We start from the raw sequence: 16,471 nt of genomic DNA on the forward strand, positions 1-16,471 counted from the left end.
CTGGGTTTTCTGCTCTCTCCAGGGTAAACAGATAAATGAGTGCCTGTTGGGTGTTTTACATCTACACAAAGCAAACGACCCTCAAGGAAACAAGCATGGAAACTGAGTGAGCCTCAGCAGAGATCTTTCCTTGATGACGTCTTGACTGCTGCAAGGGTTTCATGCCTGGCTGCTTTAGCCTATGCATTTCATTTAGATCTGAGCCAGCCAGATGTTTACTGTGGTGACAAAGGCTCTTGATCTCATCTCAGGCTCATAGCCTGCTCACGTGGTTTATGTTTCCTTCGTGATATAAGTAAGAACACTGAAGTGTGCGGAGGTGAACAGATGAACTACCTTGTGTGTCTTAGCCTGGCAGGTGGAGCAGCAACCACTGAATCCGTCAGCAACCCAGACTCGGCTGCCACCAGAAGTGCAGGTGGAGCTGAGGAGGCAGCAAGCACTCTGCAGTGTGATGCACAGTACTAATACCCTTTACTGTTAATTCCCACACATATCTGAAAACCCAAATCCCTGCTTCCGGAACAGAGTTCCAAACCCACAGGCCCAGCTGCCTGCCAGGCCTTTTCACCTGGTTATTCCACACCCACCAAGCCTCCCTGTCCGCCAGCCACATCTGTTTTGTTTCCAGATGCCGACAATATCCCGTCTTTCTCTCCACCCTTCACCCGCAGCCCCCGGGGTGAGCTCCATGCTACCGTCTCATATTGTTCCCATTATTTCCTCCTCCACCTATGGCCTCCACTTAGCTGAAGCTTTTGCCCTTTCTCCACTAGACTCCTTCAATAATTGGGGAAAAGATCTTCCTGTCACACGAGCAACTTTCTTCTAATCAGTTTTCCATCACCGGAGTGTCACTTCTTGCTCAAAAGCCTTAAATCACTCCTTAGCTTGACAGACAAGAAAGCCCCCTTCCTGATGGGCAGCTCTGTGTTCCTAATAGCAGTTCTGGGCACTGCTTTCAATGGAATAGATTAACTGAAAAGTTATTTATGTGCCAGTTCCGAGTTAGGTGTAGAAGATAAAATATTTTGTATACTGAATTGAAAGTGTACCATTCTGATCAAAAGAAATAAACAGAATAAGTTTACTCTTTGAACAAGTAAGATAATTTCAAATGCTCAAGACCAACAAGGAGATCATATCTGTTAAATTTATGTTGGATTCCATAATTTACTTTAGAAATGATTTACTAAAACCTGACAATATCTTTTAAAAGATCAATTGTAATCACCAAGTTAATTTTATGCCTAAAGTGAAAGGCTTAACATTAGAAAATAAATATAATTCAACAGATAACAAGTAAAAAAGAAAAACTAGCTGATTAAATGTAGAAAAACCCTTTAATAAAACGAATATCTACTCCCAATTAAAAGAAAACATTTAGCACTAGGAACAGAAGAAATCGCCTCAACATGAAATAAAGCAGCTGTGCAAACCTAGAGTGAACACCATCCATAGTGAAGGGGAGCTGTGCACACCTACAGTGAACACCGTTCATGGTGAAGGGGAGCCATGCAAACCTACAGTGAACACAGTCCGTGGTGATAGGGAGCCGTGCAAACCTGCAGTGAACACCGTCCAGAGTGAAGGGGAGCCATGCACACCTACAGTGAACACCGTTTATGGTGATGAAGATGGTATTTTCCTCCTGTGGTCAAGGTCAAGGCAAGGGTGTTTGTCCTCACCACCACCATTCAGCTTTGCTGAAGGTGAAGCCAGTGGAGGATCTGAGCAATGAAGTAAGGTAAGAAAAAGAAATAGAAGACTTTAAAAGAAACAAAGAAAAGCTGTATTTTCGTACAACATTGTTGTCTATGTAGAAGATCTGATGGAACTTGCAAAAAATCTACTCGAGCTACTAAGTAGCATTATTAACACTGAAAGGTACAAAACCTACTGTATTTTTTTATTCATCTGTGTGTGTGTATTCGCATGTATGTATGTGTGTGTAGAGGTGTGTATTTGTGCGTGTGCATTCTTGTAGGGTTTGCACATGTATGTGTTGAGTGTGTGTATACATGTGTGTGCAGGTCTGCAGGTGTGTACATCTTCTTTGATGTGCATTGGTGTTTTGCCTGCCTGTATGTCTGTGTAAGATATTGGATCCCCTGGAACTGGAGTTACAGACAGTTGTGAGCTGCCATGTGGGTGCTGGGAATTGAACCCCGTCTCTGGAGGAGCAGTCAGTGCTCTTACCTGCTGGACCATCTCTCCAGGCCCCAGGGGTGTGCATTCTTACAGAGGGTGTACATGTATGTTGTGAGATATTTGACTATACTGTGTAAAGATATGTCACTCTGATTGGTTTAATAAAAAGTTGAACAGCCAATACCTAGGCAGGATTTCCAGGCACAGAGGATGCTGGGGAGAAGAAGGGCAGAGTCAGAGGAGACATCATGAGACTCAGTGAGTGGAATGGGAAGGATGTGGATGAGGTAGGTGAGCCTTGGAACGGCACATAATTAATAGACATGGGTTAAGTTATAAAGGCTAGCTAAAAATAAGCCTGAGCTATTGGCCAAATATTTATGATTAATAATAAGCCTCTGTGTGGTTATTTGGGGACCAACTGGTGGGACAGAGCTCTCGGGAGTCTAGATGGAAAACTGCCTACACATGTTTGTTTGTATGTATGCAGATCTGTGGGCGTAGTTCTCTTTAGAGAGTGCACATGTATGTGTGTGTACCCATGGAAACTAGAGTTTCATGGTGGGTGTCCTCTTCTATTTCTAACTTGTATTTTGAGACAAAGTTTTATGCTAACCTGGAGTCCACTGAATGGACTAGAACTGATTAGTGAGCCCCCAAGATCCTCCTGTGTCTGCCCACCCAGTACTGAGATTACATGTGCATGCAGCCATGCCTGGCTTTTTATATAGGAGCTGAGCAGTGAAACTCAGGTCCTTATAGTGTGGGCTTCAATCTCTTTACCATTTGAACTGTCTCCCAAGCTTCCAACTGCATTGCTATAGGCTAACAGTAAACAATTGAAAGCTGAATTTAAAATAACATTTATGGTAGTATTAAAACATGAAATACTTAGGTATGAATATGTACAAAGATTTACAGACTTATGCACTATAATATACAAAATATTTCTGAGAAAAATGATTGATGGTCTAAATGAACGTAGAAACATACATTGTTCTCAAGTGTTGAAAGATTTGAATATAGATGCCCAGTATTTTCAATCAAAATACCAACAGGGCTTTTAAAAATCAATTCGCAAGCTGATTCTACAATTTATGGAAAACCCAAAGGACCTAGAATAACCAAAATTAATCTTACTTAAACTATAGCAATTAAGGCAATGTAATATTAGTATCAGGAAACACTAATAGTTCAATGGAATATGGCAGAGCCCAGAAATAGGACCTACGAACATACAAGAGCTGAGTCCTCCAGGTACGTGAAGGCGGTGAGTGCAAACAGAGCAACCTTTCAACAGATGGTGGCAGAGCCAGGCGGTGCTGGCGCACGCCTTTAATCCCAGCACTCGGGAGGCAGAGGCAGGTGGATCTCTGTGAGTTCGAGACCAGCCTGGTCTACAAGAGCTAGTTCCAGGACAGGCTCCAAAAACCACAGAGAAACCCTGTCTCGAAAAAAAAATAACAACAACAACAAAAAAAAACAAATGGTGGCAGAAACTTGGGAGCCACAGGCAAATAACTTCATCCACCCCTCACAACGGATACAAAAATCAACTAAAAGTGGACCATCAACGCAAAAGTAAGAAGGTGGTTTCAGACCTTGCTTCAAAATGAATAATTTTTAAATGTTTACAATTTCTAGATGGAACTTAGCTATTACTGAAACTTTGGGTCAAGCAACGGTTTCTTAGATATGAACTGAAAAACGTCATCCATAAGTGGTCATCCGAGGGCCGGTGAGACGGCTCAGTACGTAGAGGCACCTGCTGCCAAGCCCGAGGGTCTGAGGTTCATCCCCAGGCCCCACAGGGAGGAAGGAGGAAATCAACAAGTCGTTCTCTACTCTCCAAGACACATGAATACTCTCCCCCACAATCCATCAACCAACCAATTCATGTGAACCGTTTAAAGATCAGTTGATAAGGCTTCGAATTTTATAAATTAAAATCTCTGAAAGACACATTTCAACAAACAAAAATCTAAGATACAGATTGCAAAAATATTTACAGGAAATTTGCCTGATAAAATTTATATATTAAAAATATATAAGTAACTTGATCAACTCAGCAATAAGAAAGTAAACTGAACATGGGTGAGAGATCTGAGCAGACACCAAAGAAGAGACAGAAAAAAGCAGACAGGAAAATAAAAAGGTGTTCAACGTTATTAACCACGAAGGAAACAAATTACAACCATTTCACACCTCACATAATAACTCCAGTTAAAGAAACAGACCAGCACCTGGTGGTGGTGGCAAACACCTTTAATCCCAACACTCAGGAAGCAGGGGCAGGCAGATCTCTGTGAGTTTGAGGCCAGCCTGGCCTATAGAGTGAGTTTCAGGACAGCCAAGGTTGTAAAGAAACTCTGTCTCAAGAAAAAAAAAAATGGAAAAGAAGAGACTAGCCAGGATAACATCTGATAAGGCTGCAAAGAGAGTGAAATTTCTACGTGCTGTCGTAGAAATATAAAATAAAAATGATGCACTTTGTAAAAATCAGCATCTTGAACATTGACATAAGAGCCAGAGAGGTGGCTCACTGGTTAAGAGTATTTGCTGCTCTTCTGGAGAACCTGGGTTCAGTTCCCAGCACCCACATGGCAATTAGCAAACTAGTTACAGAAATCTGATGCCCTCTTCTGGCCTCCATGGGCACTGCATGCACATGGTGCACATATATACAGACATACATACACACAGGCAAACATATAAAAATAAATCTTTTATAAAATAAATATAACATATCCTTGCTATTTGACTCAATAATTTTACGTCCAGGTATTTCTCCAAGAGTAAATAAGGCAAATGCTCAGAGAAACAGTTGTGCAGAAATGCTGCCAAGCACTGTGACACATGCCTGTAATCCCAGTACTTGGGAAGAGGAAGCAGAATGGCAGGGAGGTCAACCCCATCCCCAGCTAGTGAATAAAGAGCCAACGGGGCAATACGAAATACTGCTTCAAAATAAATATGTCTTTAAAAACTTTTATAGCGGTTGCATTTGTAATTGTCCTAAACAGAAGCAGCACAGATGTTCAGCAACAAATCAGTGCTTACACAAACTGCAGCTCAGAAGAGGGAAACTGCGGCCATGTCAGCAAACGCAGCGGGTTTGCAGCCTGGTGAGTTTTGCAAAGCCAAAGCTTGGAAAAGCAGAGAGAGTTTTACTACCAACAGTAGACAAGAACAGCATTGAGTTATTGCCAAAATGACACCTTCTCAACAAAGGAAGCTATGCAGGCTCATGTAGGGATTGGCCCATTGCTGGGCACGCTCGGTTGAAGGTCATAATTTAAGAATGATAGTAGACTCGTCTTTGGATGTGCTTTGGATCACATATATAAAGGTTAAAATGAAGGCAGAGGCAAGAGGATCTTTGTAAGTTCAAGGTCAGCCTGGTCTATGAAGCAAGTTCCAGGACAGCCAGGGCTGTAGCACAGAGAATCTCTGTTTCTAAAAAAAATAAAAAAGTGCTCAGTTTTCAAGTTTGGGCTGGAAATAAAGGAAAGTACATCCTGAAGTTGCAATAATGTAGGAGTTTGCCGCTAAGGACACCTGCTTCATCTTGCAACCAACAAGTAACAACACGAATGACTCTTGAATGATGCTGAGTAGATCCATATCCAAAAAAGTGTATGCCGTATGTGATAGTTATAACTTGACACAGCCTGGAATCCCTGGGAGAGTCTTGATGGGGGTTTGTCTACATTCATTTAGTCCCTGGGAATCTCTGGAGGTGGGAGCTGTCCTGTGAATTGATGTGAGAAGGCCCAGCCCACTGTGGGTGGTGTCATTCCCTGCTCAGGAGTTTCTGAACTGTGTAAGTGGAAACATCAAACTGAGCCCAAGCAAACAAGCAGGTGGGCGTGATGTATCTCTTCTCTTTGCTGTAACCATGACCGGCTCACTCCAGTTCCTGCTGCCATGACTACCCCACGTGGTGGACTAACCTGGAATTTTGGGCTAAGATCATCATCCCTTCTCCCCTAAATTGCTTCTTGTCGGGGTATTTTACACAGCATTAATTTCATTTATAGAGATGTTCCATCTATTCCAAAAGATGCGGAAATAAATTAAAGTGCTAGAAAGCAGAGAAATGGGTGCCTGGGAGTAGGTGAAGCTATGGGGAGGGTTGGAAGGTGGGAATTACCAAGGGTTGTAATTATTCCTTTTGCCTCCGGGGTAAGGCACTTGCCATTTTTATTGGAGTTATAATTTCATTTTGGTATGCATATCAAACCTTTCAAACTGTTTTCTTCAAATGTCAATGATTTTTGTGTTCAATATGCTGTTCAAATAAAAATGATATACATAAAAGAAAAGCAGTCTAAAATTACTTAAAATTTATTCTGAGACCAGAGTTTCCATGGACGTCAAGGTTTGGAAGCAGTTAGTGGAGAGCACACTTGGGCTTTTCGGGTAGAAATACTGATTCGTAGCTGAAATTGGATCTACCTAAGGATGATAAGTCAGTAGCTGTTAGTCTAATATGCTCTGACAGGTGTTTGGGAACGGTAAGCTCTGCTCCAGCCCAGGCTGAACCCTGTGTCTTCCCTTCCTGCCCCCTTGTCACTTAGCAATGAAGACGGGTAAGAGAGTAAGGATGGCATAATGAAAACAGCGGAATTATATGGCTCATAAACACCGTGGCCCCAACCTCTATGCACAGTGGCATTTTGTAGACTTTGAGACTCGCAGAAGGGGCTTCCTTTTTCAGATGAGAAGTCTCAGGTACAAAATGAAATTAAATTGTTTCCTCGGGCTGCATAGATAGGGTTGAATGACTTTTAAAAACATCCAGGGGCTTGGCAGCTAAAAGCACTTGCTGCTCTTGCAGAGAACTGCTTCTGTTTCCACGTGGCAGCTCAGCTGTCCGCAGCTCAGATCCAGGAGATCTGACGCTCTCTCTTCTGACCTCCACAGGTACCAGGTAGGCACATGTTGCAATATATACATGAGTGTTATTTGTAAGTATAAAACAAATAAATATAAATAATAAAGATTTCTTAAACCCAGGGGCAGGAGACATGGTTCGGTGGGTCAAGTGTTTGCCTTGCAGTATGAGAACCTGAGTTCGGATGTCTTGTACTCATGTAAAGCCAGACATGGTGGTAATAGCGCCTGCAACGCCGGCGCTCCTATGGCAACATGGGAGGTGGAGGCAGGAGAGTTCCAGTACACTCATTGGCCAGCTAACCGAGTACACACAGTGGTGTGACCAACACCCAAAATTGTCCTCTAACCTCTACACAGGTACCACGTCATGGGTGAACCCTGCCCCCCCATACACATTTTAAAAGCCCATTTGGGACTTGAGCTCTTACTTAGTGGTAGAATGCTTGTCTTGCAGGTGTAAGACATGAGACTTACTTCTCAAGGGAAAATAGTCACTCGTTGCACACCTCTAAAGAACAAAGACGTGGGACGCAATATTAGTGACATGCCGCCTAACCAGGACGGATCACAGACTTGCCAGCTCCCTTCCGACACAGCAGGCTCCACAGCACCAACTCTGCCCAGGCCTGTTGTTTTGCCTTCTAATCTTAAAACCGCACTTGGTATGGGGTTACAAGAACTAATGTCATCATCTTCATGCTTAAAAAAGAAAAGGAAACGATACAAGACGGCTCACTGGTGGGACAGAGCAATCTGGATCCTCCTTTCAGAGTATTGGGCTGGGGGAGAGGGGGAAGGACTGACAAGATGTCTCCGTAGGTACAGAGACTTGCTGCCAAGACTAACAATCTGAGCTGGGTCTCTAGACCCACACGGTGGGAGGAGAATAGCAAATCCTACACGTTGCTCTCTGAGTTCCATACGTGATGGGGCAAGTGCGTTCCCCTCCCCCTCCACCAAATAAACACACTCCACAGAGACTTGAAAAGAATAACATTGGCTTGGGGCAGGTCAGGAGTTTTCAAATTAACTACATCAGAACCACTACATTCAAACAAATTATTGCAAGTCAACTATGGCCACATACATTTGTAGGACCAGCATACAGAAGGAGAGGCATGGTTGCCACAAATTTTAGGCCAGCCTGGGCTACAATAGTAAGACTCTTCGGAATGCAGGACAAGATGCTACATCACCCTAAATCTCCAGTCCTCTTCTTAACTCTTGCTCCCACCTCTCTCTCTCTCTCTCTCTCTCTCTCTCTCTCTCTCTCTCTCTCTCTCTTTCTCTCTCTCATATACATGTTTATGTGCTCAGGTTTGTATGTGTTCAGGTCCAGGTGAACATGTGTGCACATAGAGACCATAGGTTGATGTCCGGCATTTTTCTCCATCAGTCTGTGCTGGCTAGTTTTATGTCAACTTGACACAATTTAGATCGGTGGTTCTCAACCTGTGGGTAGAGACCATCAGAAAACACCTATTTCCAATGGTCTTAGGAACTGAGACATTGCTCAGTAGCAGCATTACAGTTATGAAGTCACAACGGAAATAAATGTATGGTTGGGGGTTCCTAAGTATGTGTTTTCCAATGGTCGTGACCCACAGGTTGAGAACCACTGAGCTAGCGTTCCCCCAAAAGGAGAGAACCTTGGTTGAGAAAAAAATGCTTCCATAAGATCTGACTAGAAGGCATTTTCTTAATCAGTGTCTGATGGGGGAGGGGCCAGCCCATGGTGGGTGGTGCTATGCCTGGGCTGGTGGTCCTGGGTTCTATAAGAAAGCAGGCTGGGCAAATCATGAGGAGCAAGCCAGTAAGCAGCACTGCTCCATGGCCTCTGCATCCGCTCCTGCCTCCAGGTTCCTGCTTCAGTCCCTGTCCTGACTCCCTGAGATGACGAACACTACTGTGGAAGTGTAAGCCCAATGAGCCCTTTCCTCCCCAAGCTGCTTTGGTCATGGTGCTCCATCACGGCAATACTAACCCTAACTAAGACACTCCCGTCTTATTTTATGAGACAAGACATCTCGGGGAACCTGGATCCTTCTTTCTCCTCCCTTTCTGCCCAGTGCCTGGGTTACAGGTGCACACTGCCACGCCTGGCTCTTTACCTGGATGTTGGGGTTCCAAACACAAATTCTTCTGTTTGCATTGCAGGTACTTTCGGCCTGGTCCTATGCAGTTATGCAGCCCAGAGTGGTCTTCAACTCACAGCAATCCTCCTGCCTCAGCTCTCTATTTTTTTATTTTGACTCTGGGTCTCATTACATTGCCATGGTGGCATTGTGCTCATTCTGTAGCTCAGGCAGGGCTTGAACTTGAGACCCTCCGGTCTCAAACCTGGAAGTAGCTGGGATTACAAGTGCCTGGGACACACCACCAGGCCTGGCTGAAATTTTATTTTAATTCAAGTAGGGTGGAGAATGGACCTTGGTGGGATGGGGGTAAGGGATAAACGTTTAAGAAAAATCTGCTCTACCTAAGCATGTTCCTCTTAGTGCTTAACTCTCCCTTGCTCTAGAAATGAACAGAGGTTCAGTAATTGCAGGAGAGAAATTCCCAAATGCCTGTGGTGTCCTGAAGCAACTGCGTTCCCTTTGCTGGTGATTAGAATAATACATTGCTCCATTTCCGATGCTAATCAAACGCCGCCGATTTTTCCCTCCACATAAACTTCTTTTGGAATGAATCAAAATACCACGAAAAACGATGGTAAGACTTATTTTACTAGAGGAGGTTTAATTCGATTTTAAAAAGCAAATTTCTGATTGGGTTAACCTATTTTGCAGGTTTGAAATTCTTCCTTTGGGGTTCTACTGCTCACTTCCACAAGGTGGCAGTGCTGTGCACCACGGCAAGCCCCTCCTCCTGCAGAAGTGTTTCCAGAATGCAGCCTTACTTCCCCGAAAATTCAGTTTCTTGGGTTCTGAGAGGCATCAGAAGTGTTTCTTTAACCAGGGGTTTAGCAAGAAATATAAGGGTAATCAATAAATGTTGGCTAAATAGATGTGTGCATGTGTGTGTGTGTGTGCTTGTGTGAGTATGTGGGCATGTACACGTGAGTGTGTATGTGTATGCGTGTGCGCATGTGTAAATGTCTGTGTGTGTATGTGAATGTGTGAGTGTGTGCATATGCATGTGTGATATGTGTGTACATATATGAGTGTGTTTGAGAGTTGTGCATTTGTTTTTTAGTGTATGCATGTGTGTGTTTGCACATGTGTGTGCATGTGTGTGAGTGAGAATGTGTGTGTTCTTGAGTGTGCACATGGATGAGTTGTAAGTGTGCATGTGTGAGTGTGTACGTGTGTGTGTTTGAGTGTATGTAAGTGGGGAGTATATGTGAATGTGTACATGTGTGAGTGTGTGTAAGGGTATTGTGAGTGTATGTTTTTGAGTGTGCACATGTATAAATATGTGATTAAGTGTGCATATGTCTGTGAATATGTGTATGAAGGTGTGAGTGATGTGTGTGATGTGTGTATGTGTGTGAATGCATGTATATGTGAGTGTGTGCATCTGTGTGTTAGTGTGCATGATATGGCAATGTGTGTGTGTAGATGCACATGCCTATACGTGTTTGTGTTTGTGCATATGACTGTGGATGAGTGAGTGTGGATGAGTGTGTGTTCATGAATGTGTATGTATGTCTATGAATGTGTCTGCATGTGTGCGAGTATGTGTGCCTGTGTGTGTTTGGACATGTGTGTGTACTGTGTGTCCATGTGTATTTGGACATGCAGGTGTGCATGTATGTGTGTGTGTATGTGAGAGAGTGTGACTCAATGACCACTTTGATTGACCACCACAGTGAATGCTACAACTGACCACCACAGTGACCACAAAAGTGACTACTTCAGCCGACCAATCAATGACACCACATTGACCACATGATTGACTATCACAGTGGATGCTACAACTCACCATCACGGAGACTGACTAATACTGTGAATGACCACAGAGTGACCACCATAGAGACTGCTACGCTGACCATTACAACGACCTTCTCAGTGAGTGTGTGTGTATGTGTGTGTGGTGTGTGTGTGTGGTGTCTGTGGGGGAGGGGAGTGGTATGTGTTGTGGTGTGTTTCTGTGTGTGTGTGGTGTGTGTGTGTCTATGTGTGTAGTGTGTGTATCTGTGTGTCTGTGTATGTGTGTATGAGGTGTGGTATATATGCATGTGTGTGTAGTGATTGTATGATGTGTGTCTGTGTATGTGTGGTATGTATGTCTGTGTGTGTGCATGTGGGGTGTGTGTGTGTGTCTGTGTCTGTGTGTCTTTCTCATAAGCCAGTGCCAGGCAAGGAGCTGAGCTAGTAATGGAAGATTCCTATTTTCCATTTTCTCTCTCTACCTTCTCATTGGTTTTGACAAGAACATGGTTCACTTAACAAGGCCTGATGACTATCCCCCACCCCTGTGCTTTGCTCCTTAAAATGGGCGTGCAGTCATGCTCACCCTATGCTAAGAGGAAAAAAGTTGTTATAACAAAAACATGCCTGAGGACAGTTTCAGTTTATAAGAGAGTCTCTATAAACCATAACATACGTCATAAGGGGTGGGGGACAAACCTGAGCAGATTTTCAGGTCTCCTGATGCCCTAAGAAAGGGAAAGGCGAGGTGCTCCACACCGAGCTTCCCTCGGGTGGCATCATCTCTGTGTGATTTGCTTCCATCCTCACAGGCAGAGGAAGAACCAGGTGTTTCCCACCACCTACCCCTAGGTCAGACAGCCACCTGCCCATGTCATCTCCCTCCAGTCACTGTCACGTGATAGATGTTAAAGATACAGCAGAGGATTCTATTTGCTTTGGAGGTAAAGAAAAGAAAAAATTATTTCAATAAAATTATCAATTTTTTGTTTTGTTAGCTTTGTTTCCTTATAAATAAAAAAAAAACAAAACAAAAAAAAACAAAAAAAAAAACATTCCCCTGTATCCACTTCAGTCTCTGCCGGGCACTCCTTTCCCAAGCAATGTGGACTTGGGTGCTATTTGCTATTATCCTCTTAAGTGTTACAGGACACCTTCTAAAGATGATCCTTCTATAGGGATCGTCTCTCTGTACATTAAATGTCCGAATAATGTTTTTGGTTCTTAGGCCCAGGACTTGACTTATCAAGTCACAATATTTGATTTCCAGAAAGCTGTCTCTCATTGTAGACTGTGACAGAGCTGTGAAACCCCCCCCCCCCCCGGGGAGGATCTCAGGATCCTGGCACTCGCTTGAGAGATTAGCCTGTACCTCTACCATGAAGTTGTAGGCAACCAACTGTCTTTGGTGGGAAGGACCCAGCTCAGTTAGGGCTGAGTCCTTGGGTTTCAGGAATGCTAACCCAACAGAATCATTAAGAACAAACTCTTGGGGGCTGGAGAGATGGCTCAGAGGTTAAGAGCACTGGCTGCTCTTCCAGAGGTCCTGAGTTCAATTCCCAGCAATCACACGGTGGCTCACAACCATCTGTAATGAGATCTAGTGCCCTCTTCTGGCCTGCAAGTATACGTGCAAGCAGAACATTGTATATGTAATAAATGAAGATTTATTTTAAAAAAAGAACAAACTCTTTGACACCTGACCAAGAATCAACAATTCAGTATCAAAAAAAAGCACATTATCGATCAAAATTAGTATCTATTAAGCAATTTACTTTGGAGCTCAGCTTTGTATGTTTGATTATATCGTTTAAAAGAGCTAATAAATTCCTGTGTGCACCTGCTGATCATCAGAAAGAGCATCTAAAGCTTCCACTTCCCACATGAAGACTTCACTCATCTAGGCCCTTCTCCTCACAATAACATCCAGAACACGTAGGCTGAAGAACTGATTCTCCCTCCACCCATCAGGGCCAGCAGCTCAGAGCTGGGTACTCCAAGGAGCCAGGCATTTTTATCTTTCTTTCAAACAGCCAAACACAGACTTCTGTCACCGCAAGGAGCAATCTGCTGCTAGGAGCTGCCCTAGTTCCAAGCACCTGCTTTCCCTCGTCTAGAGACAGATGGAGCATCATAAAAATAAAAGCCAGGAAAATGCGCAGAGACGATGGGTTCCTTTAAGAACTCTTCATGGAGTCCTTGCTCCTAAAATTCGGCGCTACAAACACACACGTTTCCTGTTAATACCTTAGCTGAGAATTTGGGAACTGATACAAAGAAAAAAAAAACCATAGCCTGGTATATAGACAGACGTTTGCATATTCCCACAGGAGGGAAAGCCAGCCCAGAGACTGAAACACGATGGTGTATTTGGGGAATCCTACAAATATCGTCCGAGCAGCTGTTGCTCCTAACCTTGAACACTGTCGACGGCTGCAAGTCCTTTCAGTTCTTTCGCCCCCTCAATGACATAACCTCGTTTGCATGTGGAGGACTGGCCCCAATGAGTGGGACCCCAATAAATCGGCCTCCTATGATATGAATCTCCACAGTAATAATGTAGCATAGTGTTTCTCAATTCCTGGGAACCCCTGTAGGGTTTATTAAACCACAGCTTTGTTGGCCTGGCTCCCAGATCTTCTGCTTTTAAGGATTTTTTTAGGATTGGACCTGGGAATTGGCATTTCTAACACGCTCCCAGATGTGGCCGAGGCGGGCAGCCTGAGGACTACTGATGTCAATTATGATTCTCTGGGCCTGTGTTGGCTCCTCCCATCTCATACTGGGCGTGACGGAACAACATCCTTTGTTTGTATTTAGATGTTATCATTAGATACAGACTGCTTCTTAAGCATCTGCTTAATCCAATGTGGCAAGACCACTAATTTACCCTTTGAACATCCAAGGAGAGTCAATGACCAGTCTGCTTGGTCTGCTCGGTTAGCTGATGTACAGCCTCACTAGACACCAGAAGTGTTGATACACACACAACATAAACAATTTCTGTAAAGATGTCTGTTGAAATCCAACTGATTATAATCATCTTATGATTTTTTACTATCTTTCTTTGGTTTTTCAAGACAGGGTTTCTCTGTGTAGCTTTGGCTATCCTGGAACTCACTCTGTAGACCAGGCTGGCCTCGAACTCACAGACATTGCCTGCCTCTGTCTCCCAATTGCTAGGATTAAAGATGTTTACCACTACCCAGTGAATTTTATGACCTTTCATCTTGGGTTTTAGTCTTAACCCTGGATTCTGCTCTCTTAAGTCTCTAAGTCAGCGGTTTTCAACCTTTCTGATACTGTGACCCTTTAATACAGTGACTCATGCTGTAGTGACCCCCTAAACATAAAATTATCTCATTGCTACTTCGCAACTGTAATTCTGCTGCTGTTATGAATTGTAATGTAAACATATGCTATGCGGCGTATTTGATATATGACCCCAAAGGGGTTGCGACCCACAGGCTGAGAACCACTGCTCTAAGCGCACTAACATAGACTATACTGGTCAAATTATGACAGATAGCGTATACGGAGAAATTAAGCAATGCTTAGTTCAACTGATTTTTTTCTATACTCACATTGGTTTAATTTTAAAGCATGTCTCCAGCACAAAACACTGTCATCATTTTATGATTTATTTCATATACATTTGAGAATATAAACATACCTTATTCAGCTTGACAAAATAGTCCAGTCCAGCTTCCAAGGGATTTGTATCACAGTTCATCTGCAAGGAAAACATGGTTCAAATCTCGGGTGAGCATGTTTACATCAGAACTGTGCTGCCTTGAAAGGGTTTGGCACTTCACCAAGATCTGCCTGCCTCTGCCTCCAGCGTGGAGGATTAAAGGGGTGTGTCACCCCCCAGCAAGTCTTAGCACATTTTGGGTAGGGGCGAGGGGTAGACAAATTCCCCGTTACCACAAAGAGAACAGTAAAATGGAGAAGCAAACCCACTGCCTCCATTAACAAACAGTGGCAAACATCGACTTCCGCCCTGAACCGATGTTCACAGCTGATTCAAGCAGCAACACTTTTTTTATGGTATTCTTCTCTCAGAGCAAAGATGCTTTATGATTTTTGAGTAAAGATTCTTAAAGAGACTAGTTATGGACTAGTCTTCAAAACAGTATTTTTCATTCAAAATTCAAATAAAGTCTTTGGCAAATGTCATTTAAATATAGCACACACAGAAACTGAAAGCTGGGATTTATTTCCATTGCTCTTTTATATTAAAGATGTTAATTAACTAATTTTAATTATGTGCACGTGTATGTGTCTGTCTGTGTGTGACTGGGTGCAGGCAAGTGTCCTTGGAGAACTGAGACACTGGGTTCCCAGTCCCAGGCCTGGAATAATGGGAGGTTGTGGGCTGCCCAAGGAGGATACTGGGAGCTGGCCTCGAATCCTCTGCAAGAGAGGTACAAGTTGTTACTGCTGTCGACCCCTGAGCCATCTCTCTGGCCTCTGCTCTTTTAATAACTATTTGAAGGCTAGCACATGACATTCCGCAAACAAGAATCTCCTGTGTATTGTGTGATAATTTTACATAATTGTGTTTTCTGAAGTTCTGAAATAACTTTGCTTATCTTGTCATTAGCCATGAATAGGAGTGGAGAGAGAAAAGCTGATGGCGGAACACTGGCCTTTGCAGAGTCCAGAAAAGAAGAAGGGAAAGGGGGGTTGCATCTCAAAAGTGGTCGAATCATGATAGACGATAAATTGATTCAGAGGAAAGCCGATATTTAGCACTGAACTTGAATAAAGTTATGTGAGATTTTGTTTCTGCTTTGTCTTCAAAGGGTTTTTTTGCCTTCTCAAAATTTTATAAGTTTAAAATTTATATGATGAGAACTAAGGAAATATGAAAGTGGTTGAGATAAACGTATAGAAATGGGAACAAACAGAATACCACGCATTATTCAGTTAACCTTGTAGAAATCAGCCTGCTCTGTTGTTCTCTTATGGCAACGGGAACTCCCTGCTCTAACTTCCCAAAAAGTCAACACAGTGCTTACACAAACTACACAAACACAAGACTATTTTACAACACGTAAAATTGTTCTCATATTTCTTAAATCAGTTTGAATTACTCTGAAATTATTTTTCAGTTTGCTCAAACTTGGAGAATCCTTTTTAGTAAAACAGAGCGGCCGGGCGGTGGTGGCGCACGCCTTTAATCCCAGCACTTGGGAGGCAGAGGCAGGCGGATCTCTGTGAGTTCGAGACCAGCCTGGTCTACAAGAGCTAGTTCCAGGACAGGCTCCAAAACCACAGAGAAACCCTGTCTCGAAAAACCAAAAAAAAAAAAAAAAAAAAAAAACAAAAACAAAACAAAAAAAAAAAAAAACAGAGCGGTTTCGTCGCTGTTTCAACACTAGAGGGCGCTCTGGCACTGTTGGGAAAACGGTCCTAACTCAGAAGAATGCCTCTCTGCACTTCTTTGGGGAGACAACGGAGACAAAACTGCTCTGTTTTTCTGAAGGCACTGGCCTCATCTAAGTCCTGGCTGTAGATCGTGCCTTGAAGCAGACAGGAACTAG

The 16,471-nt window shown here is 43.3% G+C and overlaps 1 protein-coding gene across 1 annotated transcript in view; it reads right to left on the bottom strand.

Annotated features, from left to right (window-relative positions):
- Dmgdh (dimethylglycine dehydrogenase) overlaps positions 1–16,471 on the bottom strand; it is a 67,905-nt gene that overhangs the window by 13,085 nt on the left and 38,349 nt on the right. The window contains exon 14 of the mRNA XM_057789509.1: positions 14,596–14,655. Coding sequence (XP_057645492.1) covers positions 14,596–14,655 — 60 coding nt within the window. The remainder of the gene's footprint in view (positions 1–14,595; positions 14,656–16,471) is intronic.

This window comes from Chionomys nivalis, chromosome 15, assembly GCF_950005125.1.
Source record: "Chionomys nivalis chromosome 15, mChiNiv1.1, whole genome shotgun sequence".
Classification (NCBI taxonomy): domain Eukaryota; kingdom Metazoa; phylum Chordata; class Mammalia; order Rodentia; family Cricetidae; genus Chionomys; species Chionomys nivalis.